The sequence below is a fragment of the Heterodontus francisci genome, chromosome 37, assembly GCF_036365525.1.
Source record: "Heterodontus francisci isolate sHetFra1 chromosome 37, sHetFra1.hap1, whole genome shotgun sequence".
Classification (NCBI taxonomy): domain Eukaryota; kingdom Metazoa; phylum Chordata; class Chondrichthyes; order Heterodontiformes; family Heterodontidae; genus Heterodontus; species Heterodontus francisci.
The window spans coordinates 38,819,704-38,834,206 of record NC_090407.1 but is presented as its reverse complement, the minus strand read 5'-3'; the positions used below and the strand labels follow the sequence as shown (position 1 = coordinate 38,834,206).

The following is a 14,503-nucleotide window of genomic DNA, read 5'->3' as shown; positions in this document are numbered from 1 at the left end:
GCTGGAGCTCTAGCTCTTGGTTGATCAAGGGAAAGCATTGGGTGTTGTCTGTATGGATTTAAAAAATGCCTTTGACAAAGTATCACGAAAGGCTGGTTAACAAAATTGAGGCTCATGGAATCTAAGGGTCAGTGTCTGCTTGGTTAAAAAAATTGGCTTAAGGACAGAAAACTGACTTGTGGTAAATGTTTTTCAAGCAGGAGGATGGTAGACAATGGTGTTCCCCAAGGTTCAGTGCTAGGACCACTGCTTTCTTTGATTTATATAAATGACTTGGATGCTGGAATCCTGAGTAAAATTTCCCAATACCAAAATAGGTGTGGCAGACAGTGAGGGTATCATCAATGGACTGCAAGAGGACACAGATAGGCTAGCAGAATGGGCAGACAAGAGGAAGATGGAATTTAATACAGAGTAATGTGAGGTGATGCATTTTGGCAGAAGAAATAGGGAGAGGCAATGAAGACTTCATGGCATAGTTCTAAACCGTGTGCAGGGACAGGGGGACCTAGGGATTCATGTGCATAGATCTTTAAAGGTGACAAGAAATACTGAGAGTAGTTAGCAAAGCATATGGGATCTTGGGCTTCAAAGATAGAGGTATTGATTACAAAAGCTCTATACTTTTGGGAAGTTGTGCTAAACCTTTATTAAGGTCTGGTTAGGCTGCAACTAGAGTATTGCGTCCAGTTCTAGTCACCACACTTTAGGAAGGATGTAAGGGCCCTTAAGAGGGTGCAGAAGAGATTTACCAGAATGGTTCCAGGGATGAGAGATTTTAACTATGAAATTAGATTGCATTCTCTGTGGAGCAAAGGAGATTGAGGGGAGATTTGATAGAGGTGTACAAGATTTAGGTAGATGAGAAGAGCTGTTCCCATTAGCTGGGAACAAGGGACTAAGAGACACAGATTTAAGGTTTTGGGCAAGAGACGCATGTAGCGGGGAGGATGTGAGGGAGAACTTTTTAATGCGAGTGGTAATGACCTGGAACTTGCTGCCTTACGAGGGTGGTGGAAGCGGAGACAATGACTGATTTCAAAAGGAAATTGGATGGGCACTTGGAAATAAACTTGTGGGGCTACAGGATTAGAGCAAGGGGATGGACTGATTGGATTGCTCTACAGAGAGCTGGCTTGGACTCGATAGCACTCCGACACTCTAACTAAGCAGCTAATTCCTTAATTAAACTTTCGTTAAATTTAAATGTCAGTTTTACAACATCATGGTTCATACTGTCCCTAGGATCAACATGAGAAAACATGGCAAGTGCTTCACCACTAAGGGATGTTACAAGGTAACGCGCCAATATATCTCTGTCCTACTTGTGGTTGGTGGTAACCTAGCAGCTCAAATAAAATCAGTAGTATTGGATTTAACAAATTGCAGGCCAGGTGTTAACCTCACCTACCAGACTGATGTCATTGGTGTTTTTCTGCCAGTTCAAGAGCATCGTAATGCTTGCTCTTGATTTTGTGCAATGGAAGCTGTTTTCTCCTTGTCCTCAAATTTGTCATTTTCTTTGTTCCTGCACTTTGTGTTGCTCCTTTCCCTACTTGTCATTCTTGTTTACTCTCTTTTGCTCCAAGCTCAATATTTCTAGCTGGAAAGCCTGCTTCTCCAGATTTCATTGCAGCCAAATGAGCTAACTCAGTTGCTCTGCCTAAACCCTTTGTTCTTGTTGGTGTTAAGTATCACTGTTACTGTTCAGTTCATTTCAAACGTTAAAGCCTCTGATCTATGAGTGTAGATACTTCGGTTCAGGAGCCTGTTCAATTCTGATGGCTTGGCCAGCATTGTAATGATATTGATGTTTTCAGAAATGCTGTTCTGTTTTGTCGCAAAATGTTCAGATCTAAGAGACATAATTTTTATTATGGTTACTCTGACCTTGGAGAACTGGATGGTTGACCATTATCTTTAACTTCAGAAAACTGTCATATTTTCTAAGCAGGAAAATAAACATGTTAGGCAGATAATTATGCTAGCATTGTTTTTTTTCAGAAATTGGCTATCAGTTACTAAGTCAAAGGTACCTACTTTCAAGCATCTATAATGGAGTGAACAGAACATTTCTTTCAATGGGCTGACAAACGTTACCAATAATATGGACCATGACTCTGTGGCCAGGGTACCTGTTAGTGATAGCTGTGTACCTTCAATTCTAGCGGGTGGCAGATTACACCTCAAATTGACATTGAACATGTCACAAGCCTACCTTAAGTTGGGTGTTGATGTGTGTCTCCAGTATCATGCTTTACGGTAGATTCTTAATATCAAGCCAACTAATCCACTCTGGATAAGGAAGATTTTCCTGAATTCCCTATTGGATTTGTGAGTGACTATCGTTTATGTTTGTGGACTTGTTTTGGACTCCCCACAAGAAATATCTGCTGTATTTCAACCCTATTAAATACTCTCAATAATCTTCAAGACCTCTATCAGGTCATCCTCAGCATTTCTGTACTAGGGGACTGAGCCTCAGCCTATTCAATCTTTTCTGATAGATATAAATTCTCAGTTATTCTATTGCCTGTCATATCGATTCTCACTGCTAATGCCTCAAGGGAAGTGCCAACTTGGCCACATTGTGAAACAGCCTGGTATGTCAACAGGTTCAAGTAGTATAACTGGTATTCAGATTCTTTCAGGTCCTAGTATAGGGGTTGTGCATTTCCTGATGAGGTCTTGATGCTTATTGAATGATGGATGCAATTGTTAGCAAAAATACAATGGTCAGAGTAAGAGTAATTTTCACTTTTATATAAAAACATTTTAGTATTTTTGATCTAATTTCCCCATTCTCCCACTCCCACCCCCACCTCCCAAAATGATCATTTGCAGTTGGTGCAGAACTTCCAGTCAGGCAAGATGACACAAACCTACACACAATGCCATGATTCTTGCACCTTAGAGATATAGGATGTTAAGGAGTGGATTGACCATAGCTGATACCTTGTCTTGCTAAATAATATGGCACTATATAAATGAATACAGTTTTCATTTTGCAGATGTATCTTGGCTAAATAAAGAGCGTATATTAGATTTTCATTTCTCATACTGACCTCTTGAATAAGAATGAGTTATCACTGTGAGAATATCTACCTAAGTGGCCAGATTCTACCCTAATTGTGTTGTTGTTTTAGTTGCACTCCTGGCACTTCAGTTCGAATGGGGAAATTGTTGTCAGCTTCGCATTCTGTCTCATTGATAAAATTACAATGATATGTTAGCTGCCAGTTGATCCTGAATGGGACTCGTGTGCTAAAAAGACTTAGTTTTGTTTGTGAGGTAGAGCATGCAATTACTAACTGTACTCTTTTGGCCTTGTTTCTAAGTTTCTTCCTCTATTCACATCTCCTTCAGCCTGCACAATTCCCTGTTAGAGAGGTTAGGCAGATGATTCATGAGATTTACACTAATATTGAACCTGTATTCTACCACTTCTTACTGCCTTGCTCCAAGAATAAAAATGAATCATGTTAGTCTTGAAAGCATCATGTGTAATGTGCTGGCTGTCCAATTCATAAAAATGTAAATACTAGAAGTCGGCATTTAAGTACTTGTGAGCGTATTCCCTTAGCCTCGTCAAATACCGAATTGTATAGGAGCATGCTTGGAAGATAGCCTTGAAGGGAAAGAAAGTACCTCTTCATACCATTAAAAACCTAAATATAAAATTTGAGTTTAGAGAGTACCTGATCAGTATAATTGTGTTCCATAATTTAACTATTTTAATTAATTCCTCCTTCAGTTTTAGAGCATTGTTAAGGGTGAAGGGGATTAAAAACCACTGCTTACATTTGCTGCATTTCTGGGTTTTTATTGCTGATTTGATCAATTTAGATTTTTTTTAAATTGCTGTTAAAATTGGGATTGATTATTTTTCACCTCAATGCATCCTTGACATTAGTTCAGTACTTTATCAAAATATAGCAAGGCTATTGACAGACTTTGCCTTGATTTGAAATGGTGGATAGTTCAATTTCAGATTGTCTTACCTACCTTTTTAGTATTTTAATATCATTTAAGATTTATTAGAGGCTGTATCAGCTTCGCTCCCATCAGAACATGTGACCCAATGATCTTAATTGCAGTTAGATGCAATTTGCTTTTCCATCAGTGTATGTTGATATGATTTGAGAATACCATTTTGTCCTAACATTTAGTGTCTCTATCAGGTCCCACAGGTTCCCAGACAGGCAGGACCTGCTGTTTACACAACACATGAATTAAACAAGGGTCATCCAAACCTCCCTGCAACGCCGCCAGGCCATGCCTCCTCGCCAGGCCTTTCACAGGTAACAAGTACCAAAAAGTAGAGAGATTTTTCCTTTTTGGGGAGGGGAGAGTGGAAGAATAGGGAAAGATAAAAGACTCCAACCTAGTGATGTCTAACCCAAATGTTTCATGGCATCAATGTTCATGAAAAATCCAGCGAGTGATTCTTGCAAATAGACAAAATAGCTGTAAAAGTAGCATTTAAATTGGAGTGCAGCCTATTTCACTTCAGTTGTGGAGGATATTCAAACTGTGGAACATCAGTGTAATTGGTATGAAGTTAATTAAGATCCATAATTCATAGCCAAAAAGTAGACTCTGCTCCAAAATACAGTTAGACCCTAATGGAACTTTTAAATTCAAAACTCTTTAAGATTATCCAGTACTTGTTGAAGCAGATGGGGAGGTTTATATATTTATATATATATATATTATATGGCTATGTATAGGTACTCCACACGCCAAAACTGAAACCAGCTTGAGGATGAATTGTGGTTGGAAGGACAAATTGTAAACTTGTCCCCTGAAGGAAGAAAGGGTCTCTTTATTCCCACTTTTCTTTTAGTCTGTGGGTAACGTCAAAATTGCATTTTCACGCTTCTGGTGGTGAGAGTTTTCAACAAAAAGGTCCCTCCTTCCACCTTCCCTTTCTTGGTCTCCTGGTTTCTTTGGTTTGTAGCTACTCTAATGTGACTGGGCAAGTAACTAGATCTCTACACTTAGTTGCTCGCTGGTAGACAGAAGTAGGAATATCATATTCTTGGATGTTTTCAGCCTTCTAATTGGGGCAAACCTGGCTTCTAACTCCTGGTAGCAATTTGACTGTTGTACAGCCTTGTGGCCTTTTTAAAATTAATTTCATTTTAATTATCCGTTGTTCCATTATTTTGTCCTCTTGAACCGCCAGGAAGCTGGGCAACTTGTTGCCTGGATCCTCCTTTAGCTACTTGAAGGTAATATGCAAAAGTGGCTTGTGGTGATTCATCCACTTTTGTTCTTCCTCCCTTAGGAAATGCAGGACCTGAGTTTAGTGTTTTCTCCTGATGGCTCAATTGTTCCAGAACTTGTACAGGAAATTGCAAATATGTTACATTGATGGAGCTGTATTTGTGCCAGTTGTTTCACATTATCTGTGAAAGTGCAATGAGAATAAGCTGCACAAGAGAGACAAAGATATTGTACACTTGGAGAATTAGTCCACATAATTTTATATTATGTGAAGAAAAGTTGGGTATGTGATGAAGAATTTTGTGCTGAAATATTTAGAGTTTGAAAACCATAATTTAAACAACTAAGATCAGTAGTACATTACCAGTTTACTACAATTGAAGCATTGCAAAGACACTTCAACACTACTGCAGGTGTCGGTGGCTGCTTCTCAAGTTAGCTTTGTAGTAAATGTTCTTGAATACATATCAAACGTAATATTTGAACAGTCCAACATAGCACTTGACATTGCAAATTATATTTGTAAAGTAGACCATGGCACCAACTGCAACTAGACTACTTAGACCAATTCATCGAACCAAAATGTTGATTTATTTCTTAAGCAAATCTTTTGAATTTGCTAATGTGTAATCACGGTTGGAAAAAGTGAGGTTGAGTTAATTTACCTTTGCTACCATTGGTTATTTATCATGTTCATAGGTCTTATACATGCTTTTATTTTAAGTACTTAAAGTTGAGCTTTTTGTCAACAGCTTTCCAAATGGCTGCTAGTCTGAGTATTTCTCTACAGCCAAGAATTGGTCCCATTATCTGCGATTGTGGGGCTAGCTCACTAAACAGACAATTTTCGTGGGCAGAATAGTGTTTACATACTGCATTTTGCCTTTTCTGTTCTTGTTTGTTGTCATGCCATGATGCAGAAATGCTTTAATCTGAGTGTACATTCTAATGTTCTGGAAATGTTTTGAGATACAGAAAATTCAATTGGGCTGTAGTGGGTGAAGCAGGTATTTTGATGCCGTTTTCCAGTTGGAGTTGAATTGTGTGATTGCCACACTTAGAAGTGAAAGTTTCAGTTCACTTCACATTATGGTATACTTTTCTGAATGTACTTCACCTTGCAGGAAGTGAAAGAATGTGGAACATATTTCAATAAAACTATAAATTGACTTGTTACTGGATAACAATAGTAGTAATCTACACTGCTCTTCAGATTCTATTGGTATGCATGCCATCATATATTGGAGACCTGGATGTGTGTCTGGTGCCTTTTAAGATAGTGCACAGTTTGGCGAAATGACTCAACAGCAGCCAAGTAAGCTCGCATGAATCCAATGCAAGTTACTACAGGAGCACTTCCTCAGTCAGTTTTATTGGTCGGATGGATAGACTATTGGGCCCAAAGGAGGATGTACTAAACTCTAGTACACTTCTGTTGTGAGAATTCCAGTATGTACTTGGATGTATTCCACCATAAGAGATTGCTACAAATACAGAGGAAGCACCTGAAGGGTTAATACCTGCCAACACTTGTATTTCATACCATACTTATTGTTAAAAATTATGATTAATCTGGCAGTAAATATATTTGGGGAGGGGCCCTACTGTGACATGAATGTATCGAGCAGGGGTTCTTGACCTTTTTGCTTCTGTGGCTCCCCTCCTGTGTTTTAAACATTCCACCAATCCCTGTAACATCGTACATTTTCTGTAGAAAAATTAGTTATATAATTAAAAATATGTAGTAATTTTGCCTTCCTTGATGTGAAGCTTGTTGCTGGTGCCGTGCAACAATTCTGTCAAGACGTGAAGATATCTTCAACAGGCACACATACATGTTATGGTCAATGTTTATCCTGGTTCGGAACTTTATTTTCATTGTCATTGTTGAAAATCCAGCTTCACATATATGAATTGTACTAAATGGAACCAACACTTTTTCAGTGCTGGAAGCCACAGTCATTGGAGCATTCACACCAAAATGTCTCCAGCGACATTTCACTGAACTTGCTTCTGAGGGAGTTCTCTGATAAAATGTCAATGAACTTCTCTACTAGGTTTGGGACAGAGGATGGCAGATTAGTTTCAATATTCTTGGTAAAAGGGTTTGCAGCCCACAGGTGTGTAGCAAATTGTTGAGAGTTCTGGAAAAGTAATATTAAATTTCTTAGGTTTACCAGCTGTAGTTTGATTATGTCAAAGCCAATGTATTTTTCTTGAACAAAAGAATATAAGAGCTCAAACGGATCTGTAGCCCCCCTCCCCCACCCCAATCCACACAGTAAAGAACCTTCCAGACTTGCAGTTTCCTTTTGAATGCATCAATTCTTTCACACTGGGCAAAAGAGTTCTCAAGTTGCACAGTTTTTCCAGTTTATTAATTTCACTGAATATGTCTGTAGGTTAACTCAGTTAGGGCAATAAATGCTGACCTAGCCATCAATGCCCACATCCCATGAACGAATTAAAAAAAAATTAGTCAGCCATATGTCGTCATTCAACAGGTCGGGAAGTTCAGGTTTCTTATCAGTTAAGGCAGTTACATACCTCTTCCCTGAGATGAAATATGTTAATAAGCATCCTGCCCTGAGAGAGCCATCTCATTTCTGTGTGCAAGAGTGTCGAATTGTGCTCTGCGCCACATCTTTACAAAGTGCAACAAAACACCTGGAGTTTGTTGCTCTGGATTTTAAAAAAATAATGAGTGTTACTGCTGTGTGGAGAACACAATGAAGACTGATTTCAATTATCTTGCGCAACAATGCCTGAGTGTAAAAAGCATTGTGTCCAAATGACGCGAGGTGCAGTAGCTTTTATTTTTGCACAAAACCAGAATTTATTGCTGCAGCTCCTACAGTGCAGTCCCCAATGCAATCTGTTAAGCTGATTTCTGCTGAATTCTTGAAAACATCCAACAATTCGAAAATATTGTCCGACTTTGTTGCTTTCTCGAGGTCTTTGCAAAACAAGAAGTCCATACATACCAAACATAGGTGAGTAAATGAGATATTTTAGAAATGTCTGTGGATTCATCAATTTGTATGGCAGTCATTATTCCACAGCTGATCAATACACTGCAGGACTACATCTTCTAAAGTTACGCCAGTCCATCATTTGATAGTGTCACTTGACATCAGTATTTTCACCAGTTTCATGTGTTTCTGCTCACCAAGCATTTCCCTTACAATTTCAGTGGCATACAGCATTATCAACCCTTTAGCAATTATATACTTTTTTTTGCTTTAGCAATTTTCTGCACCACTAATTAGGATGAGACTACAAGCTTTTTAATCAGCAGTAGTTGTGCATTTCATTCCTACTTTAGTACCGCCCAGTTCCTTCAGCCTGTTGCTCAAATAAATGAGTGTTTCTAGTCCTTCTATGTATTTCATGTGTGGTAATTAGATGTTTCTATAACTTGGGCGACTGGTGGTGGCGGGGGGGGGGGGGGGGGTGAAATCAGAGATTCATTGGACAGTACTTGTGTACAAATTACACACTGCAATTTGAGGAATATCTCCACTTAGAGTATAAATAAAACTGGAATTCGAGTCGCTATCTTTGTATTTCCTTAATTTTGCAGGTTAATGGTTTTATGTTTTTTTCCAACCCACGCCTCCACCTCCTTGGTGTTCTTCAAACCTTACAGTTGAACTTGATGAAGAAAGTTTTGTATCATTGCTTTGCGGGTTTTGTTGCTTTGAAACTGGTGGCATTAAAAATTTATCAATATCTGATATTTATCTTTACAACTATTTTTTTTGAGCTTTGTAATTTATCTTGCTCCAGCTGTATTAGCTCTCATGTCTTCTATGAAGAATTTAAGTCCTAAATTTACATTATGTGCCAAGGTTTACTCCACCCCATCAACCATTTGCTTAACAGGAAATAAGCCAAGAGCAACCTGTGTGGAGCTCATTACGGGCTCGTTTTGTGTATGCGTTGACGGACTGGAATAAAATTACAGGTCTATGTCCTCCATTACCGAAACAAAACTTCCGTCTTATTTTGATACCAAACCTCAATGCATCGCATCCCAGGGAGCGGAGCAGAGAGGAGCTCTCAAACAGATATACAGCTTTGGATACTGTTGTGGTGAGGTGGGGGGTGACCTCCCAGGGGAAAGCAGCAGACAGCCAAGTTCGTGGCACCATGGAGGGCTCTGCTGCACAGCTGGGGAGGAAAAGGGTTGGAAGAGCTATAGTGATCGGGGATTCTATCGTAAGCGTTGCAGATAGGCATTTCTGTGGCCACAAACGAGATTCCAGGATGTCTGAGTGGCTGCAGGACATGCTGAAAGGGGAAGGTGAGCAGCCAGAGGTCGTGGTCCATATTGGTACTAACGACGTAGGCAGGAAGAGAGATGAGTTCCTGCAAAGTGAATATAGGGAGTTAGGCAGAAGGTTAAAAAGCAGGACCTCGAGGGTTGTAATCTCAGGATTACTCCCTGTGCCACGTGCTAGTGAGGGTAGGAATAGGAGGATTAGGCAAATGAATGTGTGGCTGAAGAGCTTGTTTAGGCGGGAGGGCTTCAACTACTTGGATCATTGGGATCTCCTCTGGTGCGGAGGTGACTTGTACAAGAAGGGCGGGTTGCATCTAAACTGGAGGGGGACCATTATCCTTGTGGGGAGGTTTGCTAGTACTACTCGGGAGGGTTTAAACTAGCCTTACAGGGGGGTGGGACCCAAAGTAGTCGTCTCTCTGATGAGATAGTTGAGGCAAATGTAGAGGTTAGCAAGTCCAGTAGGCAGGCCGGGCAGGGGCAGGACAGGGAGCGTGGAAGGTCTGGTAGGCTAAACTGCATTTACTTTAATGCACGAAGCCTTACAAGTAAGGATGATGAACTCAGAGCATGGATCGTTACATGGGATTGTGATATTATAGCTATTACGGAAACGTGGTTGAGGGATGGGCAGGACTGGCAGCTCAATGTTCCGGGGTACCAATCCTTCCGGCGTGACAGAGGTGGAGGTAAGAGAGGAGGGGGAGTTGCACTATTGATTAGGGAGGACATCACGGCAGTACTTAGAGAGGATATCCCGGGGGAACATCCAGCGAGGCCATATGGGTAGAACATAGAAATAAGTTCTAATCACTTTGATAAGATTATACTATAGGCCCCCCCCCAATAGTCAGAGGGGCATATATGTAGGGAAATCACAGATAGGTGTAGGAATTATAGGGTTGTAATAGGTGATTTTAACTTTGCTTATATTGACTGGGACTGCTTTAGTGCTAAGGGATCAGATGGGGAAGAATTTGTTAAGTGTGTTCAGGATAGTTTTCTGAAGCAGTATGTGGATGGCCCTACTAGAGAAGGGGCTACACTCGACCTCCTCTTAGGAAATGAGGCTGGGCAGGTGGTTGATGTGTCAGTGGGGGAGCACTTTGGGACCAGTGACCATAACTCTATTAGCTTCAAGATAGTTATGGAAAAGGATAGGACTGGTCCTCAGGTTGAAGTCCTAAATTGGGCGAAGGCTAATTTCAATGGCATCAGAAAGGAACTCTCAAAAGTTGAATGGGAGAGGCTGTTTACAGGGAAAGGGACGTCTGGCAAGTGGGAGGCTTTTAAAAGTGAGATGGGAAGAGTTCAGGGCTGGCATGTTACTGTTCGATGGAAGGGCAAGGCTGGCAAGTTTAGGGAACATTGGTTGACGAGGGATATTGAGGGTCTGGTCAGGACAAAGAAGGAGGCATATGTCAGGTATAGGCAGTTCGGATCGAGCGAGTCCCTCGAGGAGTATCGGGGATGTAGGGGACTACACTTAAGGAAATTAGGAGGGCGAAAAGGGGCCATGAGATTTCCCTGGCAGATAAGATAAAGGAGAATCCTAAAAGATTCTATAAGTATATTAAGAGTAAAAGGGTAGCTAGGGAGAGAGTAGGTCCCCTTAAGGATCAATGTGGCAATCTATGTATGGAGCCATGGGAAAAGTCTCTGCCTCTGCCACTCTTTCAGGCAGTGAATTCTATACCCCTACCACCCTCTGGGTGAAAATATTTCTCCTCAACACTCCTCTAATCCTTCCACCAATTACTTTGTCTTTGCCCCCTGGTTATTGAGCCCGATTAAGGGAAATAGGTCCTTCCTATTCAGTCTGTATCGGCCCCTCATTTTAATATACGTCAATTAAATCTCCGCTCAGCCTTCTCTGTTGCACAGAAAACAACCCCAGCCTATCAACCTTCCCTCATAACTAAAATTCTCCATTCCTTATCTCCTTTGTACTCTCTCTACTGCGAACACATCCTTCCTGTAGTGCAGTGACCAGAACTGCATGCAGTACTCTAGCTCCAGCCTAACTCGTGTTTTATACAGTTCGAGCATAACCTTGGCTAATAAAGGAAAGTATCCTGTATGTCGTCTTTAACTGTCTTATCTTCAAGTATCTGTGGACATATACACCAAGGTGCCTCTGTTTCTCTACACTTCTTATCCTACCATTTATTGTGTATTCCCTTGCCTTGTTTGCCATCCCCATATGCTTTACCTCACAATTCTCCAGATTGACTTCCATTTGCCACTTTTCTGCCCGCCTATGGAAAAAAGTTTGGACAGGTTGGTTCAGTATCCATGGAATTTAGAAGAATGAGAGGTGATCTTATTGAAACATATAAGATCCTGAAAGGACTTGACATGCCAAAAGGATGTTTCCCCTTGTGGGAGAGACTAGAACAAGGGACACAGTTTAAAAATAAGGGGTTGCCCATTTAAGACAAAAATGAGGAGAAATGTTTTCTGAGGGTTGTTAGTCTTTGGAACTCTCTTCCCCAGAGAATGGTGGAGGCAGGGTCATTGAATATTTTTTAAGGCAGAGGTAGATAAATTCTTGTCTAACGAGGGAGTCAAAGGGTATCTGGGTAGGTGGGAAAGTGGAGTTGAGTCCACAATCAGATCAGCCATGATCTTATTAAATGGGGGAGCAGGCTCAAAGGGGTCGAATGACTTGCTCCTGCTCCTAATTTGAATGTTCGTAATGCCTCCTACATTTAAGTCTAAATCATGGATATATACAGAAAAAACAAGGAACCTAATAACTGAACCCTGCAGAACCCCACTAGAAAAGGTCATTCAGTCACAAAAACAGCTGTTGTCAATTAGCTTTTGCTTTCTGCCACTAAGCTAGATTCGGATCCAACTTGCCACTTTCCCTTGGATCCCAAGAGCTTTTAATTTTCTGAACAGTCTGCCATGTGGGATCTTGTCAAAAGCCTTGCTAAAAATCCATGTTTACAACATCAAATACACACCTCTCATCGACTCTTCTTGTTACCTCCTTTAAAAATTCATTCGTTAGTCTGAGTCGACCTTCTGTTAAATCCATCCTGACTGCCCTCCATGCCTTTCTAAATGACTGTTCATACTGTCCTTCAGAATTTTTTTTCCCAATAACTTGTCCATAACCGAGGTAAGGCTGACTGGCCTTATCTCCATCTCCCTTTTTAGATGACAGTGCAGTGTTAACAGTCCTCCGGCACCATCCATGTCTGTAGCGAGAGGGAATTGGAAACTGATGGTCAGAGCTCTGCTATTTCTTCCCTTGCTCCCCTTAACAGCCTGGGATACATTTCATCCAGGTGCTAAACCCCTTAATATTTGCTCTCTCACCATGTTTACCCCATCCAGTCTTTCACTTTCCTTCTCCTTAACTACAAAGTCTGCATTGTCGCCCTCTTTTGTGAAGATACGGAAAGTATTCATTATTGGAGGCAGTGGCAGAGGTGGCTGGTAAATTCATGGAGAGCGGACCTGATTGGTGGCAGCAGCAGTGTTGAGCTGCCATTCTTTCCCTTCTTTGAGACATGTGTAAGATACTTCCAAGTGTCTGTCTGTGCCTTCGGCTCATCTGCCTTATTTGTTAGACTCCTTGCATATGTTATGACCGAGGCGGGAGCAGTGCATTGTTTGTTCTAGTTCCACTTCTCCATGGGTCACGACGTATCTAAATTTTTTCCCACTTATCAATACGGCCAATCATAGACTCTATTTTTATCTCAGAATAAACACACTAACCAGGTTTCTTTAATAAGCAACAAAATTATCAGTTTATTATAAAACTAGTCTTAACCTGTAATGAAGTAAAGAATAAACACACATTTTGAAATATTAAAGTTCCCTTTTTACCTTAGCCCCTCAATCAATCTGTCTGTCTCTCTCACGCAGATGCACACATGAACACATCCATGCACATATCCACTGGTCAACCAGAAAAAAAGGGATTTTTTGTTTTTAGAGCTTTATTACAGACAAAAGAAACACTGGCTGAATACTTGCTCATTCTTGAAGAAACAACAGATAAGGTATGTTGTGTTCCAAAACTGGCAAACCGTCTGGTCTCTGAGTACACATAGATGGGTCACTGGGATCCTTTAGAACAGTTCTTTTCAGGCGGCATTGAGAATTAATTTAGCAGGCTTTTCTTCAAAGACCGGAGTCGCGATGAGTTGATACGGTGGACTTCTCAGGGCTTTTTTTTTAAAGAGAGGTGCTGGAAAGCGCAGCTGGGTTGTGGTCTTCTCTCCTTGGAAGTTCCCTCCCTTTTTATACAATCCAACCCAACTCAAAACAATTCAAAAGCAAAACCGACAATAGGAGGTCAACCTTTTGACCTCCGAGGTCAACCTTTTGACCTCCATCAATCTTGACCTGTCACTTCTTTGTAAATAACTTCTCTCGGTGTCCAAAGTTCTCTGTTGTTTATTGAGTGGAAGTCAGGTGGTTTCCCGGAAAGGCTTGTTGCTGGAAGTCAGGTGGTTTCCAGGAAAGGCTTGTTTTCTTCACAAGACCTCTCAGTGCCCCTTTAAAAAAAAACATTTCTATGGACTGTTTTTTATTCAAAGTCAAGTGGCCATTACAGGATCCCCAATGAAAACCCCAAAGTTAAACATTTCTTCAATCTTTCAAAAATGAATCCTCAAAAAATATATTTAACATAACACAGAGGTACTTCCGTAACGCATTGAAATATATGTCATTAAGTACTGCCAAACTGCTTTGTTTATTTTCATGCCTTTGCTTTATATGCTTTCCAAATTTATTTTACTAATTTTATATCTTCCATTTCCAGCTTTGCTTTTCCCCCTTCTGAAACTATGCTCAGGTTCTCGTCCCCCTGCCAAGCTAGTTTAAACCCTCTCCAGCAGCACGAGCAAACTTCAATTTGGTCAGTTTTATCTTGTTCTTTAAATTTTGTATTCAAAATGATCACTGTCATATTCTAAAAGCTGTTCAGACCTGTCTATTAATTTTAACAGGTTATGTCTCATT

The 14,503-nt window shown here is 40.6% G+C and overlaps 1 protein-coding gene across 7 annotated transcripts in view; it reads left to right on the top strand.

The window, feature by feature from the left end:
* LOC137352259 (eukaryotic translation initiation factor 4 gamma 3-like) overlaps positions 1 to 14,503 on the top strand; it is a 436,424-nt gene that overhangs the window by 81,135 nt on the left and 340,786 nt on the right. For 6 of the 7 annotated variants that reach the window (XM_068017538.1, XM_068017532.1, XM_068017534.1 and 3 more), the window contains one exon: positions 4,182 to 4,301. The exons of the other annotated variant lie outside the window; for it this stretch is intronic. Coding sequence is in view for 5 of the 6 variants with exons in the window: in XM_068017532.1 (XP_067873633.1) it covers positions 4,182 to 4,301 (120 nt within the window). In the remaining variant the exon portion in view is untranslated. The remainder of the gene's footprint in view (positions 1 to 4,181; positions 4,302 to 14,503) is intronic. 7 annotated transcript variants of the gene reach the window in all.